The 14,988-nt window shown below is 41.5% G+C and overlaps 1 protein-coding gene across 1 annotated transcript in view; it reads left to right on the forward strand.

Annotated features, from left to right (window-relative positions):
- Positions 1 to 12,902, forward strand: part of AGPAT5 (1-acylglycerol-3-phosphate O-acyltransferase 5) — a 33,424-nt gene extending 20,522 nt beyond the window's left edge. The window contains exons 6-8 of the mRNA XM_036898194.2: positions 5,752 to 5,913; positions 9,483 to 9,606; positions 10,362 to 12,902. Coding sequence (XP_036754089.2) covers positions 5,752 to 5,913; positions 9,483 to 9,606; positions 10,362 to 10,587 — 512 coding nt within the window. The 3' untranslated portion in view covers positions 10,588 to 12,902. The remainder of the gene's footprint in view (positions 1 to 5,751; positions 5,914 to 9,482; positions 9,607 to 10,361) is intronic.
- Positions 12,903 to 14,988: the final 2,086 nt, after the last annotated feature.

A 14,988-nucleotide genomic window follows, 5' to 3' on the forward strand; every position in this document is an offset into this window, starting at 1 on the left:
AGTCTGAGCAACACCCAGCAAAGCAGTCCAGCAACTGACATGCAGGTTCCACTTTGTAGTGAGCAGATTCTCAAAAACTTTAGTATGCGTTTTCCAATAGCTGTGCTGCTCACAATTCTGTTACAATGTTTGATGGACCAATTCATTAATTTTAAGTATGTTAAGCAAGACAAAATTATCCTTGGGTATTTTATTATACCTTGTCACTGGCAGATTCCTGGTTATTGGTTGAGGGGTAACAAATCTGCTTTATAGAGTAGTATAATCTCAGATTATTGTTTGGGTGAAGAGTAACATAGAATTGTATGTTTTAGCTTTGAAGGGATTCTCATGTTTTTGCAAAATCAACCTGTGTGTGTGTATGTGTGTGTGTGTTCCTATTTAAATATTGGCATACATTTTTTCTTTTGGGCAAAACAAATGTTCATATGCAAATACACTTAATTGCTGTATTGTATTAACTCAGTTGTAATTTCAGTCCAGTTTTCAGGGCCTGTGTTATCTCAGGCAGCCGTAACAAGATATCACAGACTGGGTGGTTTAAGCAGCAGGCATTTATTTTCTCATGGTTCTGAAGCTTGGAAATCCAATATCGTGGCACCAACAGGGCTGGTTTCTGCTGAGGGCCCTCTTCACAGCTTTCGTGGCCGCCTTCTCACTGTGTCCTCATGTGGCCTTTGCCCTGTGGGTTCCTGGAGAGAGAGGTCTCTTTCTATTTTTATAAGGAAACTGATCCTGTTGGTTTAGGACCCTACGCTGTGACCTCACTTAACCTTACTTACCTCCATAAAGGCCCCGTCTCCATGTACAGCCCCACTGAGGTTAGGGATTAAAAATGAATTTGGGAATGAGGCCGGGGACATAACTTTAGTCCGGAACAGAACCTTAAATTGTTTTTCTCTATATATTTAATACTAATGTTTCTTAATTCATCGTCTTTAAAACAACTTAAGATGAATATTTACCTTTTATGGCTCTATCTCACTAACTGAGGTGACTGTTTAATACAGCTACTAAAAGTTACTCATTTTTAAAAATTCATACTCATTTTGGGTAATGCTAAAACAAGTATTTCTAAGTAATTCTTTGAATAGCAAAATAATGGTCTATACTCTAGCTTTTTAATCTGCTAACACCCCAGTTACCTATAATTGATCAATGATTGGTCTGTCATTTTTCTGTGAGTTGTAGATCTTTCTTAGGTTGCCAACAAGGAAAAAAAAGAATAATTTGCCTTGTGGATGTAATTTTTAACTGTAACTGTTCTTTATTTAAATTCTACAACTCGAGAACTATTGCTATCTATTAGAAGGATATTTTCTTGTGACTAAATGTTAACTATTTTCCACCATACACAAAGGAAATGGATTTGTGAGCAGTATTATCTAGAAAAAGCATTTCCTGTTTTCTTTCCTCTTAGGTCACAACTAAATGAGATTACTTGAAAATAAAAATGAACTTGTTTCTCCATCTGTTAAACTAATTTTTCTTGAAGAAAATTGAAGTTTTATTAGCACCCATTAGTCTAATAGTTTGCTTCAAAACATTATTAAATTTGCTCCTAAAGTACCTTCATTTAAATCTGACTTAAAAAACAAAGACAAACCAAAACCAATCTTTTAAATTTATATTCTTAAAATTTGATACTTGTTTACACACTTGAGTCATTGTACCAGACACCACTCTTTTCTGCTGACGGTGGCATTGGCTGGCTTTAGAGGCATGGGTGTGGGTGTGTCTGCTTCTCTTAACCCTGAATATGTCAAGGCCCTGGTCACGGATATTTCCTAGAAGTATTTTGCTTCAAAAAAAGTATTAGCCATAAAACATGATTCAGTATTCAGTTATTAGGGTTGTTATTTAAGCTATGTCTGCGTTTAGTGTCATGAATTCTTAATATTGTTGACTTCAATATTGTCACTAATGGTCTCTAAATTCTTTTCTTACCTGAAACTGAATGTTAATCATTCCTTTAAAAAGAGTTAGTCATATTTTGAAATAAACTTGCCAAGATTCTGTTTTAACTAAAACCTCTCTAGGATAAAAATTAAGATTTTGAGAAGTCTAAAATGTAAGTATTGTCTTTGAGAAACTATAAAATGTCGAGCAAGGTATATGTTGAAGGCTGCTCAATTTTTGTAATAGTAAATTAAGAAAAAGAGGATTTTATTTTCAGAAAGGCTAACATGGAACTTGTCATTTGAGAGAACAATGGTGAAACATTTAGTAAGGGCAACTCAGCATATGTATAAATAAAATTATAAATGTAAATAGAATAATACAGGTAAATGTGATCTTCTATGATTATGTTTCTAAAATGTTTGTTTCATCAAGTGACCAATTAGATTGTTTCCCCCTCACACCTCAGGTTGTCTTTGCCTTGAAGAAGTTGTATTTCTCTGACAAGATTGCATCCACAATCATACATAACCCCTTTATTTCAGAATCTTAGTATTGCTGCTTCGGAAATCACACTCTTCCTGTTAGGCTGTCCGCCAGCCCACAGACACAGTGTAATGCTCACGTAAATACGCTGTGTGTGTGCGTGCATGTGTGCCCTGCCTACGGCTTCGCTGTTTCTCTCTCCTTTTTGTCCTAAAGAGAAGTTTGGGCGCCTTTCATTCTCATATTTGACTAACTCTCCAGAAGTCTGTCCCACTTCTGACGTACTGGTGGACTCCTACCTTGCCAAAGTGTGTCATTTTTATCATCCTTGTTCTGTTTGCTGGTGTACACGGAGCTCTGGCGTTATCTCTGGTGGCCTTCTCCAGTCTCCATCCTGCCGTCGCTTCACCTACTGGGACTGCTCAGGTGGTTCCCAAATGTTTCTCTCTCCCTGATTTTTGACATTTTACAGACCAGATTCCCAACTATATTTGTAGAGTGTTCTACCCAACTGCAGCCTCAGTGTGCCCAATTTCAGCTCCTGTTTTCTCCACTGCTCACCCACTGCTGCTTTTTCTACATAATGGGTAACCACACACGCACGCACCCGGGCACACACGCACGCACCCGGGCACACACTCACACACACTCACACACACACTCCCCTCAGCTCCTCCTCCTGGCCGCTCTTCCTATGTATGGTACACCCTTATCCATGTCCTCTAGGGTGAAGCCTGGGTATGCTTTACTCCTTTATTACCGTATTCAGTTAGTTGCTGAATCCATGTAAATTTGGTTTTTATAACATTACTTGCCTACATTTTCTCTTCTCAGTTTGTACTACTTCAGTCCTAATTCAGGACCTCATTGCCTGTGACCTAACGACCTAAACTATATCTGAGACCTAAGGTTTTTCTTAGCCCCTAAGTGATATCTCTCCCATGGCCTAAAATCTTGGAGCCCCACAGATCAATGTGATTGCCTGTGTCAGTGTAATCAGCGTATCCTTCCGGAGCTCCCAGCAACGTGACCCCTGTGCAGTTTTCAATCTTCCTTATGAGCCTTGTACACGTGCCCTGCAGACCTTCAGGTCCCACTGTTCTGCCTTTGCTCATGTCCGTCTTCCTCCTGCTTTGTGCACTGCATGCCTCCTTTAAGGGCCTCTCTCCAGTATCCCTTCTCCTGACACTTTCTCTGATCAGATGTGAGCGAATGAGAAAAATCTTTCACTGTGAGTAATATTTTTATATTCTAAGAATATTTTGTATCTCTTAGGGCATTCTACTACCATGTACTGTAGTTATTTAATTTTATTACCTCATTGATCCCTGTCACCCAGGCTCCTTGTCTTTATCCTTCCTCTTGAGCTGGAAATAAAAGCAGCAACGTGGGTGATGTGGATTGGATGTGGGTGATGTGGATTAGATCTGGGAAATGTGGTTAGATTAGAGCTACTCCTAGTGCCTTCCAGTGAGGTTTTTTCTTAGCTTTGTTCACTGTCAGTGATGAGTATTTCTTATGCATCTGTCACATGGCTGATTTTTCAAACCTTCCTTATAACTCATTTTTTAAAAATACTCCTTTTCTGTCTTTTTTTCTTACTAACTTACTTAGATTCTAGCAATTAGTTGTTCTTTCTGAGTAACACAGGGTGATTCTGTGGAACTTTGAACTTAATAAAACTGGATAAGCTCCAATAGCAAAGAAGGAAGTATTAACTAATTTAATTGAAAAATGGATGTTTCCCAGCCTGTTACACTATTCCAATTTTTGTTATAACTCTGTGAGTAAATTAAACTGCTTTTGCCCTAGGGACTTAAAAGTCAGATATGTGGTTGTGGGAATCTTTTTCTTTCCCACACCACTCCACATTTTAAAAATTCTTCTGCGGAAAGGTCCCAACATACTATAGCTGTTCTTCCTTATGCGGCTTGTTGTCCCTGGAGAGAAGCAGTCGGAAATCCAAATCGAGCTTTTTCTAGTCCCCTTTCATGTCACTTCCTCAGAGAGCAGCTCTGTTCTGTTAAACTGTCACTAAATACTCTAACCTAGGAAAAGGGAGGCAGAAGGAAACAGGAAGGGAGGAACAGATTCTTGACACTAGCAGGAGCATGCACAACTGTGATTAATCATTCTATGGAAATTACAATCTTTTCTCAGTTAAAGATTTTAAAAGTATACAACATATATTTGTATATATGTTGAATACCCAAGAGAACCGAACTCATACATTCATATAAAAACTGGTTCAACACCATCTATAGGTTATATGAATGTTCATAGCATTATTTATAATAGCCCAAGGCTTCAGACCACCCAGATGTCTGATCAAATGATCAATGGATAAGTCAACGTGGTATTTCCATACAGTTGAATACTAGTCCACTATAAAAAGTAATGAAGTACTGATATATGCTACATCAGGGATGAACCTGAGGTACATTATGCTGAATGAAAGAAAGGCCACGTGTTGTCTGATTCCGTTCACGAGCACAATGGCAAGTCATAGAGACAGCAGATCGTGGCGGCCAGGGGCTGGGGGTGGAGAACGTACAGTGTCTGCAGAGGGCACAGGATGGCCTGTCGCTGTGATGATAATAGTCTGGAATTGAAAGGTGCACAGCTTGGTGAATATACTCAAAACCACTGAGTTGTAAATTTTAAAATGGCAAATTTTATGGCCTATGAATTGTATCTCAATTTTTATAAAAATGCATACCAAGAAACTAGATCCTTCAGTTTATCCCACAGCATTAGGCCAGTATTTCCTATCAGGTGGACCACATCAGCTCTTCAAGTAAGTGGGGGACAGAAAGCCAAGTGTACACAGTGCAGGTCGTTAGGTAGAATCATACCCCACATCTCTATCTGAATAGAAATAAAACCAAATCATGGGCTAGGAGTCCAGAATTCTGGCATGTACTCCTGAGTGTTGAGTGACCACAGGCAAGATACTCCTACCTCTACTCTGTTGCCAGAAACAAGGTGATACAGTCTGTTCTTGGCAGCATTTACCAGGCGGAAGGGTTTCGGGTAGGCCAAGCTTCCAGCAGCTCCCCATAGTGGCTAATGTTGAATAAATATGTACTGAATGAATACTGATTGAAATAGAGGAGGTCATGTGAGGATTTCTAAACTTAAAGCTCTACAGTATGGGATGACAGCATTAATATTCTAGTCTTTTCTTGGAAACTTTAAAGCAGTTGAGATGTTAAATTCAATTTTTTGATTGAAATATAATTGATATACAGTATTAGTTTCAGGTGTACAACAGTTATGTATATTACTATAATTTAGATGTTACATTAAATTGCAGAGGTGTTTTCTAACTGATTTATGGCCACACTGAATCAACTTCTTTTCTAGGCCTTGCAGTATTGAAACATGTGCTGACACCAAGAATAAAGGCAACTCATGTTGCTTTTGAGTCTATGAAGAATTATTTAGATGCAATTTATGATGTTACAGTGGCTTTTGAAGGGACGGTGGATGATAAAGGGCAGCGAAAAGAACCGCCATCCATGGTCGGTATGTTTCTGTTTTCAGTTAAGCCATATATATTTATGAATGTAAAATTCCTCTTTTAAAAATGGGTAAGTGTACTTGGTAAATTTTCCAACTACACACTTTATGTATTTCCCAAGTATTTGTTATCAATCTCTAACAGGTAAATGTCATCAGTCCTGGTAACTTCAGTGTTTCCTGGCTGCCACCTTAGTCCTTTGGGCCCGCCCGTCATCATGAACTCGGCCTCTGCCTGGCCTGAGTTGGGAGGTTGCATTAAGTTACAGGAGGGAGTGAGGGAGGGGGAGAACAGCCCTGCTGATATTGAGGTGTGCCCTCAGGGCCTGTGCTCATCTTTTTATATATATTTTAATAGGATGTTCATGAAATGTAGTATCATTGACAAGAAAAAGTAGAGTGTGACTGTTTCTTTTTTCAAACGTGCTAAGTTTTGAAGACCTAAGCTATCATCTCTGTGTATGTCAGATACAACAAGAAAAGATAGAATTTTGAGTAGAGTATTTTAGTTAAACATAACCAAAGACATTCTTGACTCTTCAAAATATTTAAATATGGAAATAGGAAAAAGGAAATTTCAGTAAGGAAAGCGTGGGAGCTGCGTCCTTCCCAAAGTGTCCGTCCCGCCGCGATGGGGAGAGCGCGCTGGGCTGTCTGTGCTGCCGCGGCCGAGCTTCTCAGTCTTCCATCCGCGGGGGCTCTCGAAGGCCAGTGGTCAAGAAACGTTCCCAAGGCGTGAAAAGTAGCCCCCAGAGCCGGCATTCGGGAGCGAGGGCGGGGGTGGGGAGGCCCTGGGGGCCAGGCGGGCAGGACCCGGTCGGTGGGAGGACAGGGGACTCCGAAGCCAGAGCCACCGCGCTGATGATCCCCTTCAGCACAGAGGAGGCGGAATGTGGAAAGCTGAAGTTTTCTCATTGTAAATAAAAATTTTTGGAGTATACTATGCATAAAACAGCTCAAAACTTAAAACTACATAAAGTGTACAGGGAAACGGCTTGTTTCCCACCTGATCCCATCTACTTTGTGTCCTCTTCCCCTTCCCAGAGGTCACCACTCCCCTTAATTTCTTGTACTTCATGTGTGCAAATTAAAGTATGTATGGCCTTACTCTACCATCCCTTTCTTATAAAAAAGACAACATATTAATATTTTTCTTTTTTAACCGTCAGAGTTATCATTGGCCTATTTTTACATTTGCAAACAGACATGCATTTATTTGTCCAACAATATTGTCGTTCATTTACCAAACATTGTTTAAAAAATAAGACTAAATATATTTTTATTATTCATGAAAAGTAATCCTATAGTAACCCTTCCTAAAATGCTGCTTTCCTATGTCACCCACACTCCCACCGCTGCGGCCTCCCTGTCCTGGGTGCCCTCCCACCCTGCGCCGCCGGGTGGAACTGCTGTGCCCACCGCTGCTGAAGCTCTCCTGCCCCCCTGTGCGCCTGTAATGGGAGGGCGGGGCGGGCGGGCAGGCCTTTCTCAGTGGGGCCCCTTCCCCTTCGTGGCCCTATCCCAGCCCTGTCCCCGGGAGTGTGTCCCTGATGAGCCCGCAGTGTGCCCTTGCACCCCTGATTGCCCGTGGCACTGGCTGCGTGTGCTGCAGGCTCACTCTTCACCCCTAGAGGCGCCCGGAGTAGGCAAGCCGCCGTAGTTACACTGTCCGGGCTCTGAACCCAGATCACCGCTCTGCGTATTCCACTTACGTGAGCTGCCGGTGGCTTTGTGCATTCATGACAGATCTTCTCTAGTTTGCAAAAGTTGTCTTTTCTAACTATCACACCAAGAAGCCATGTAGAAAATAACATCTATCATTTCAATCAATTAAAGACAAATACTTCTGCAAGAAAAAATACACCAGAGTAAAATCGAAAGACTGAAGACCAACTGGGAAAATATTTGCAACTTGAATCATAGAGAAAAAGGCTAATATAATGTATAAAGTGTTCCATTTCAAATTGGTAGGATGATTGATAACTTCAAGAAGAATAGAAGATATGAATGGACAGTTCACAGAAAAAATGTTCAGCCTCATTCATAATAAGGAAAATGGAAATTAAAATTTACAGTAAAATGCCATTTTTTTACTATCAGTTTGGCAAAAATCCCAGAACCAGGTTTGATAATAGGCCATTTCTCTGTGGTTTCATATTCTCAAGGTGACGCGTAGGGCATGCCGGGTGCCCGGGCCCTGTGCCTCTCCAGCGTGGCCCCCCGGGCTGTCCAGGGCCATGGGGGCTGAGACCCGTCCACATTGTTGACAAGGGCACAGCTCAACATCAGAAGGTTCCTTTTAGCAGCTCTTTATTTAACCAAAAACAGAACTTGATGAAAATGAGACAAAAATATTGACAAAGTAAAATCATCCTTTAGTGCAGTGTTTTGTTACCTCATCATCAAAGCCAGTTTGCTCCTAAAAGTATATTAAAAATGAGACGTTTTGATGACTGAAATACTGCTTGACACCGAAAGGAAAGAAGAGCAGTCGTATAGTGTACTCAGCAAAGAGGGTGTGGGGGGTCCGAGAGGGAGACTTGTCTGAGGCTGAGCTTGAAGCGTCCTCCGGCAGTGCCGCATACAAGGCTCCGTGTCCCCGGAGCCGTGTGGGGGCATACTTCAGCTGGAGCTACAGGTCACCTCCCACGTGGGCACCCACCTAGGGACCACAGTCTTCTTTTAAATCTTTGGTAGGAGTATTTCCTTGTTCTCCAAGGGATTTAAATATGTTAGTATTTCATCTCTCCACAGACAGCCCCTTGGAAAAAAGGGAGTTTCCAGGCTCCCTTTGTTCATCTTAGAATAAATCTTGGCCTCATCCCATGTGCCACCCAGGCTGAAAAAGGACTGTGTGCTTTTTCAAATCAGCATGTTTTAGGAACAATGGTTATTTAAGGGCTCATAGCTAAAAAGAATTTTGGTTCCTGAACCAAGTGTAATATGTTGAAATACGGCCAGGATCCATGCACGCATGCCAGGGAAGAGCAAGTCACGGGGGGAGGATGCCCTCGCCCACCTGCCCTGGTCGGGTCGCTGTACTGACTGTGCTGCACAGTGATGGGCTCACAGGCTTGTCTCCCCACCGTGGACAGACAGACCCATGTCCGCCCTGGTACGACGCAGTCTAGTGGGAACAGCAGTGACAATGTGGGACGAGTGATACACTGGGAACAGAGGATAGTGTGTCATTAGGATGACGGGTGGGTCCTGATGGTGGGTGATTTGGGGCACCCCTTCAGGGAGGTACATTCTTACCTGAAGCCCAGCTCAGCTCCCTGTTCCTGGGATGCTTGCAGAATTTGGATGTTGCTGTAGCAACAGTAACACGGGGCCCTATTGATTTACTTAATTACTTAGGGCATTGTGGTAGACGCGGAAATTCTAACACCTCTTCTACATTAACTTGACCCCCAAACCACCAGTTTTTAATACTTTATGTTAGCCTTTTTTTTGTTCTTAAAAAATCTTTACTTTTTCTTAATTTCAAAACTTTTTTATTACCTCATTTTCATTGTTACTCTATATGACCATAAGTTCTAAGATAAAAAAAATGAAATGTTGTTTCTTGTTAGAATTTCTCTGCAAGGAACGTCCAAAAATTCACATTCACGTTGATCGTATAGACAAAAAAGATGTCCCAGAAGAGCGAGTATATATGAGAAGGTGGCTTCATGAACGTTTTGAAATAAAAGATAAGTAAGTAACAGCAGCTCTGGCACTTTGAAAACTTTGGGTCAACTAGATTTACTATTGTAAATGATTCAAAACAAATGTAAACATTTCCAGTATCTTAGGAGCCGCTTTTATAAAGTCCCATCGTGTGGCACGCACGAGGTGTTCACGCTGTAAGCCTCCCTGTTGCTGCTCACTGTCCAGAACTTGTTTTAGGGTGGCATTCACGGGATTGCCTGGACCACACTTTGTGGTGGGATAGAAAATATTTTTAAAAGACACACACCGCTTTCCACTGTAAGATGCCCCCTGGCTGCATCTGAAGGCCAGACAAAGCGGTAGCGTGGTTTGAGGACAGCTCTCGGGCCCACGATGCGTGGGAAAGTGGGTGCTGGAGGGTCGTGTCTGATGTGCACATGGAAATGGCACCAGGATACTTGTCCACAAGGAAGGGGCAGTTGACATTTCTCCGATCCAAGGGTCTGAAAGAGCTGTCAGTACTGAGGGCCTAACCAGTTACTGGTCCTGACCCTGTGTTTGTGCCTGCAAATATTTAACGTGGAACGAACAGTGTTGAACCTTGCCAAGAATTAGAGCATGTGAAAGAAAGTTTAGAAACTCCAGTTAAACCAAGTCTCTGGGTGTTTCCGTATTCATCCTGTTTCCCAGGAACCTGTAACGTCTCTAACACAAAATAGACACCCAATAGGTATTTGTTGAAATAAAACATTAAAATGGTTAAACCTAAAACTTAATTTTTTTTTCCATTCTCCCTTTAGGTTGCTTATAGAATTCTATGATTCACCAGATCCAGAAAGAAGAAACAAATTTCCCGGGAAAAGTGTTAATTCTAAATTAAGTCTCAAGAAGACTTTACCATCATTATTGATCTTAAGTGGTTTGACTGCTGGTATGCTTATGACTGAGGCCGGAAGGAAACTCTATGTAAAAACATGGGTTTATGGAACCTTAATTGGCTGCTTGTGTGTTAGTATTAAAGCATAAACAAGTAGGTGTCTCCAGGCAGCAGAATGTCCTACATTGTTTATTATCGGCGGCTGGGCATTGCATCAAATTGTTTTCTGAATTTAGTAAGAAGTATAAATAAAGCCTTGTTTATTGAACACTGGAGAAAACAGAATTTCTGACTAAAGCTGATGTGCAGTTGGTCTTGGCAAACATACACAGTTTACAACGTTAGAAGGTGCTGGAAAGGGGAAAGCTAAACAGAGTTTATGCTATGCCTGATGCATCCTCTGAACTAATGTCAATTTCAGAAGATTGGTAGGATTGTATAATTTGTTATTTTGTAATCCAGATAGCTGCATTCATGAACATTAATTTGCAGTATATTTCACTATATTTGATATTTTCAATTTTTTACAACTTGACTAGTCCAAACTCTTTATCACTTAAAGTATTTACTGTCTTGCCGCTTTGTAATATTTTGCTCCTCAATTTCTCCAAGTCGATGAAAGAAATTGTATGTAAGTATTGGAACAGATACAAGGAAAAGGGCAAGAGACGTCTGTGGGGAGGACGCTCTGGTCAGGCATGCTTCTGTTGTCCTGCATTATCAACCGATTTCACTTACTTTGTATTTACAAAGTAATTAACATTTCTAATATTTATTGAAACAGCATAATTTGCACTCCCTGTACTGTATACAAAAGAATACTGTATAAAATGTGAGAATTAGGTTTAAGTTAAAATTGTGACCCTGATTCATTGTAGCAGAACTTTAAATTGACCGGCTCTTTAAAGATTTAAGCAAAGCTCATAATACTTCACAATATCTGTGCCATAAGTACTTAAAAACCTTAAGGTTTCCTGTTATTTTTAATAATCAGTGTGAATATTTGTTGGGCCCAAGTCCGCAGGTGGTTGAGGTGGTGGGAGCCTTCCACCGTCTGACGAGATTCACTAGTGTGTGCCTTCTACCTCTTGCTCTTGGGTTAAGCAAAACACTTAATCCAAAAAGCATTTAGTGTCATCGTGGTCAGTTCCAGTGTTTCTGAGTCCTCTCGCTTGGGACTCCCGGCAGGGACTGCGGTGGCGCGCTTGTGCGGCGCCCTCACGGGGAGGAAATGGGTAGCCAGCCAGCGTCTGTCCTGTGGCAAAGCTGAACTCCTTAAGCTCTTGTGAGCTGGCTTCACTGCCTGCCACGAAGGCATTTTGCATTCGTCTAATGTCAAGAAATTCACCTTCCTGAGGCCAGTGAAGCAGACGTAACCCATCAGGACTGAGTGAATTATGTTGAGTTTCCATTAGTTCTAATGGGGCTACAAAATAAATCTATCACCTTAAAAAAATAGCTTGTATTTCAGGAACCAAATCACACAATTCAGTCTCCAATCACGGAACAATATATCCCATGGATGAGGACCTTTCTGAAAATGCCATCTGATGTATTTTTGTTATGATTTAAACTGGATTGCCTACTAGCCCTTTAAGGTAACATTTCTGCTTTATTGCTATTGGATTTTTGTTGTGAAATAGTGTCTGTGCCCCAGATGAAACATAGCAATTGAATCATGATAAACAATAATGAAGGGAAACTTTGATTCTCCAGAACCAGAGAGTAAAGCTTGTATTTCAGGCAGCACCTTTGAAGAGCTGGGTAGTAGGAATTGGTTTGTATGTTAGAGTATGTAGGTGTACATGTTCATATACACACAGTCCCACAGGATACAGTGGCCTAATTATGGAGGGGGGTGTAGGTAAAACTTCTAAGAAGCATTCTCATGCCAAACTGCAATTTTCTCTTACCTGAAAAATGAAATTTAAATCAATCCCAAGTCTGTTACTTTTTTCAAGTCCTAAAGTTAGAACCTAATTCTAATTAGATCAGAATAAATATAAGTTGTGTAGCTTACTTTGAATATCATGAATATGCTCTAAATACTAATTTTAAGAAACAGTACGTTTGGAATTATGTTGATTACAACTGATGTTAAAAAGGCAAGTGAACTGCTTAGGATCTCTTATACATCACGTTTCTTATGACCATGCTTACATCCTCAAAAGTTCTATAAAATATATCTGTTTTAAAAGTTTGTATTAAGATATTTGAAAAATTAGAAGCTTCTTTTTAAAATGTATTGATATGATTTGAATTACTATTTTCTAAAATGAAGAGCCCTATCTCAACCTGTAAATCTTTCCACATATCATTTAAGCCTTTGTGTTATTGTTGATTTACATCTTAGCTGTTACTTAGTTTTCTTTATAAGAATGCCATCAATGTGCATGCTTTTGTGTTTTTCAGAAAAGGGTGTGTCTGGGTGAAAGTAAAAGAAAAAATAAAAGCTTTCACTGTCTCTCATGTCTGTGGTATTTAACATTTTGTGACCCAAAAATTCATCACGTTTCCTATTACATAAAACAAGATTCATGGCTGGCCTTGTGTTCTGAATTTATACAACTGTTTTTTCTAAACTGTTGAGCAAGTTTTTAAAAAATACGTTAAAACACTCAAAACTGTGAAGCAGTGTATAAGTTTGGTTATATAAACTCATCTATATATTTTATAAGATGTATAGTAAGTATTAATTGTTAAGTGTTAAAAGCTTTATTGCCAAATAAAGCTATAGAATACTATTTATTATTTTAAAGTTCGGTCTGTTTTGTTACTTGTCGGGATTCCTCGAGTGTTTACTGTGCACTGAACAGTGTGCTGACCTGCCATGGCCACCGGACACCTCATCTCCTCCGAATAATAGACCCCCAGCCCCCAGCGCAGCTCGGCCTTTGCGAGTAACAAGTCGGCAGGCATATTGCCAGGTTTGGAGTCTTTGTTCTTCCATTTGGAATTTGACCTTGGACAAATGATTTAAAGTTTCTGTGCCCCAATTTTCTCATCTGTGAAATAGTGGTAATAACTGTTTCCCTCAGAAGGTGTTGGGAACTTCGTAAGTTAGTGCACATAAAGCCCTGTATGTATGTAGTGCGTGGAGTGTAGTGTGTGCTAGATCAGCCTTGTTTTTCAACTTCTCTTGCTCTCAGTTCTACAGATGAGGAAATCGAGACTCAGAGAGTTTGAGGAAAATACCCAAAGTCACCTAAGTAATACTGTAGCAGAAAATGAATGCATTCCATTTTCTGCTTAATGACGATATGATGCAGTATTTCATTCTACTGTGCCTTTAAAAGTGGATGGTCATCCCTGTAATCATAGATATTTAAAGATTACAGGTTTTGTTTAAAACAATACAGAGATTACAAAAGGGAAAGATTCTCCAACTTTCCTAAGAATTTCATGGTCTCTCCCAGCCAACTCCATGTGGCTCCTGATGGCTGAGGGGTCCTGTCCCACACGGGCCGCAGGGTCCTCCCGCCGGCGGTGGGTGCTGGGAACGGTGGGTCCTGAGGCTTCCCTTACGGGGGCACAGAGGGGGTGCAGGAAAGTACCTCCCTGGCTCTTCCTGACCAAGGGGGGCCCGAACTAAAGCTGCCTGTGCCGTCTCCTTACATGTGTGTCAGTAACCTTAAGCAAGTCACCTCCCCACTGCACCCTCCTTTATGAAACAAGGGGAATGCTTATTTACCTCAGAGTTTTAGTAAGAGTGAAAGGAGGTAATAATTGTAAAAATGCATTCCTACACTTTAACATAAATGTGAGATTATGATTCTTCTGAAGTCATTGCAGCTTTCCTTACGGTGTTCGCTGTGTGAGTAATTGTCCATTATTTTGTGATAGTCATTGGACATTGTCTCAGTCATTCAGAGGCATGATCACGCCGTGCTCTATCCATGCCCACTTACTTTCTGTCTGGATCACAGGTCAGTTTCCTCGCAACGATTTGGGCAGTTGCCCAGTCCCCCTGTGTCAGTGGCTGCCACGTTCTTTTCGCTCACCTGCACACAACCTGCAGAAGGTCTTTGAAGTTTGCTGCGGGGAAGAGGGCAGAGAAGACTGTGTTCCAGCCCCTCCAGTCGTTGGATCCCTCCCCAGGATGGGAAACACCAGGAACCACTACGGGAGATCACTTCCTGTCTGTATAGTGGAAACCAGGATTGAGGAAGAAGTGCCCTTGCAAAGGAGGTGTCACCTTTAGAGAGCTGGAAGTGAGGGCCTTCCTGTGCCGCTGAGAGACGGGAGCGCCCCAGCCGCCGACCGCTCCTGTGCATGCCAGGGGCTCTTGGGTCTGCTTCCATCTGCTGGCTTCACTGTACCCTGAATGGTGGTAGTCGAAGCCTGACCTTCTGGTGAAGGGAGGAACCGTCCGAAGCACAGCTATTGTCCCTTCCACAGGTGCAGGGGGTCGTGAGAAAATGCTTCTTCAAGAAGAGCCGGGGGCGCCGCGCCGGCATGCACTCCCTTCTCCAACGCTCGTGAGGCGGCCCCTGGCGGAACCAGCACTGGCTGCCTGGAGAGCGGGGTGAGGAGCCCCGCAGAGCCAAGGA

The sequence above is a fragment of the Manis pentadactyla genome, chromosome 7 (genome assembly GCF_030020395.1).
Source record: "Manis pentadactyla isolate mManPen7 chromosome 7, mManPen7.hap1, whole genome shotgun sequence".
NCBI classification, from domain to species: domain Eukaryota; kingdom Metazoa; phylum Chordata; class Mammalia; order Pholidota; family Manidae; genus Manis; species Manis pentadactyla.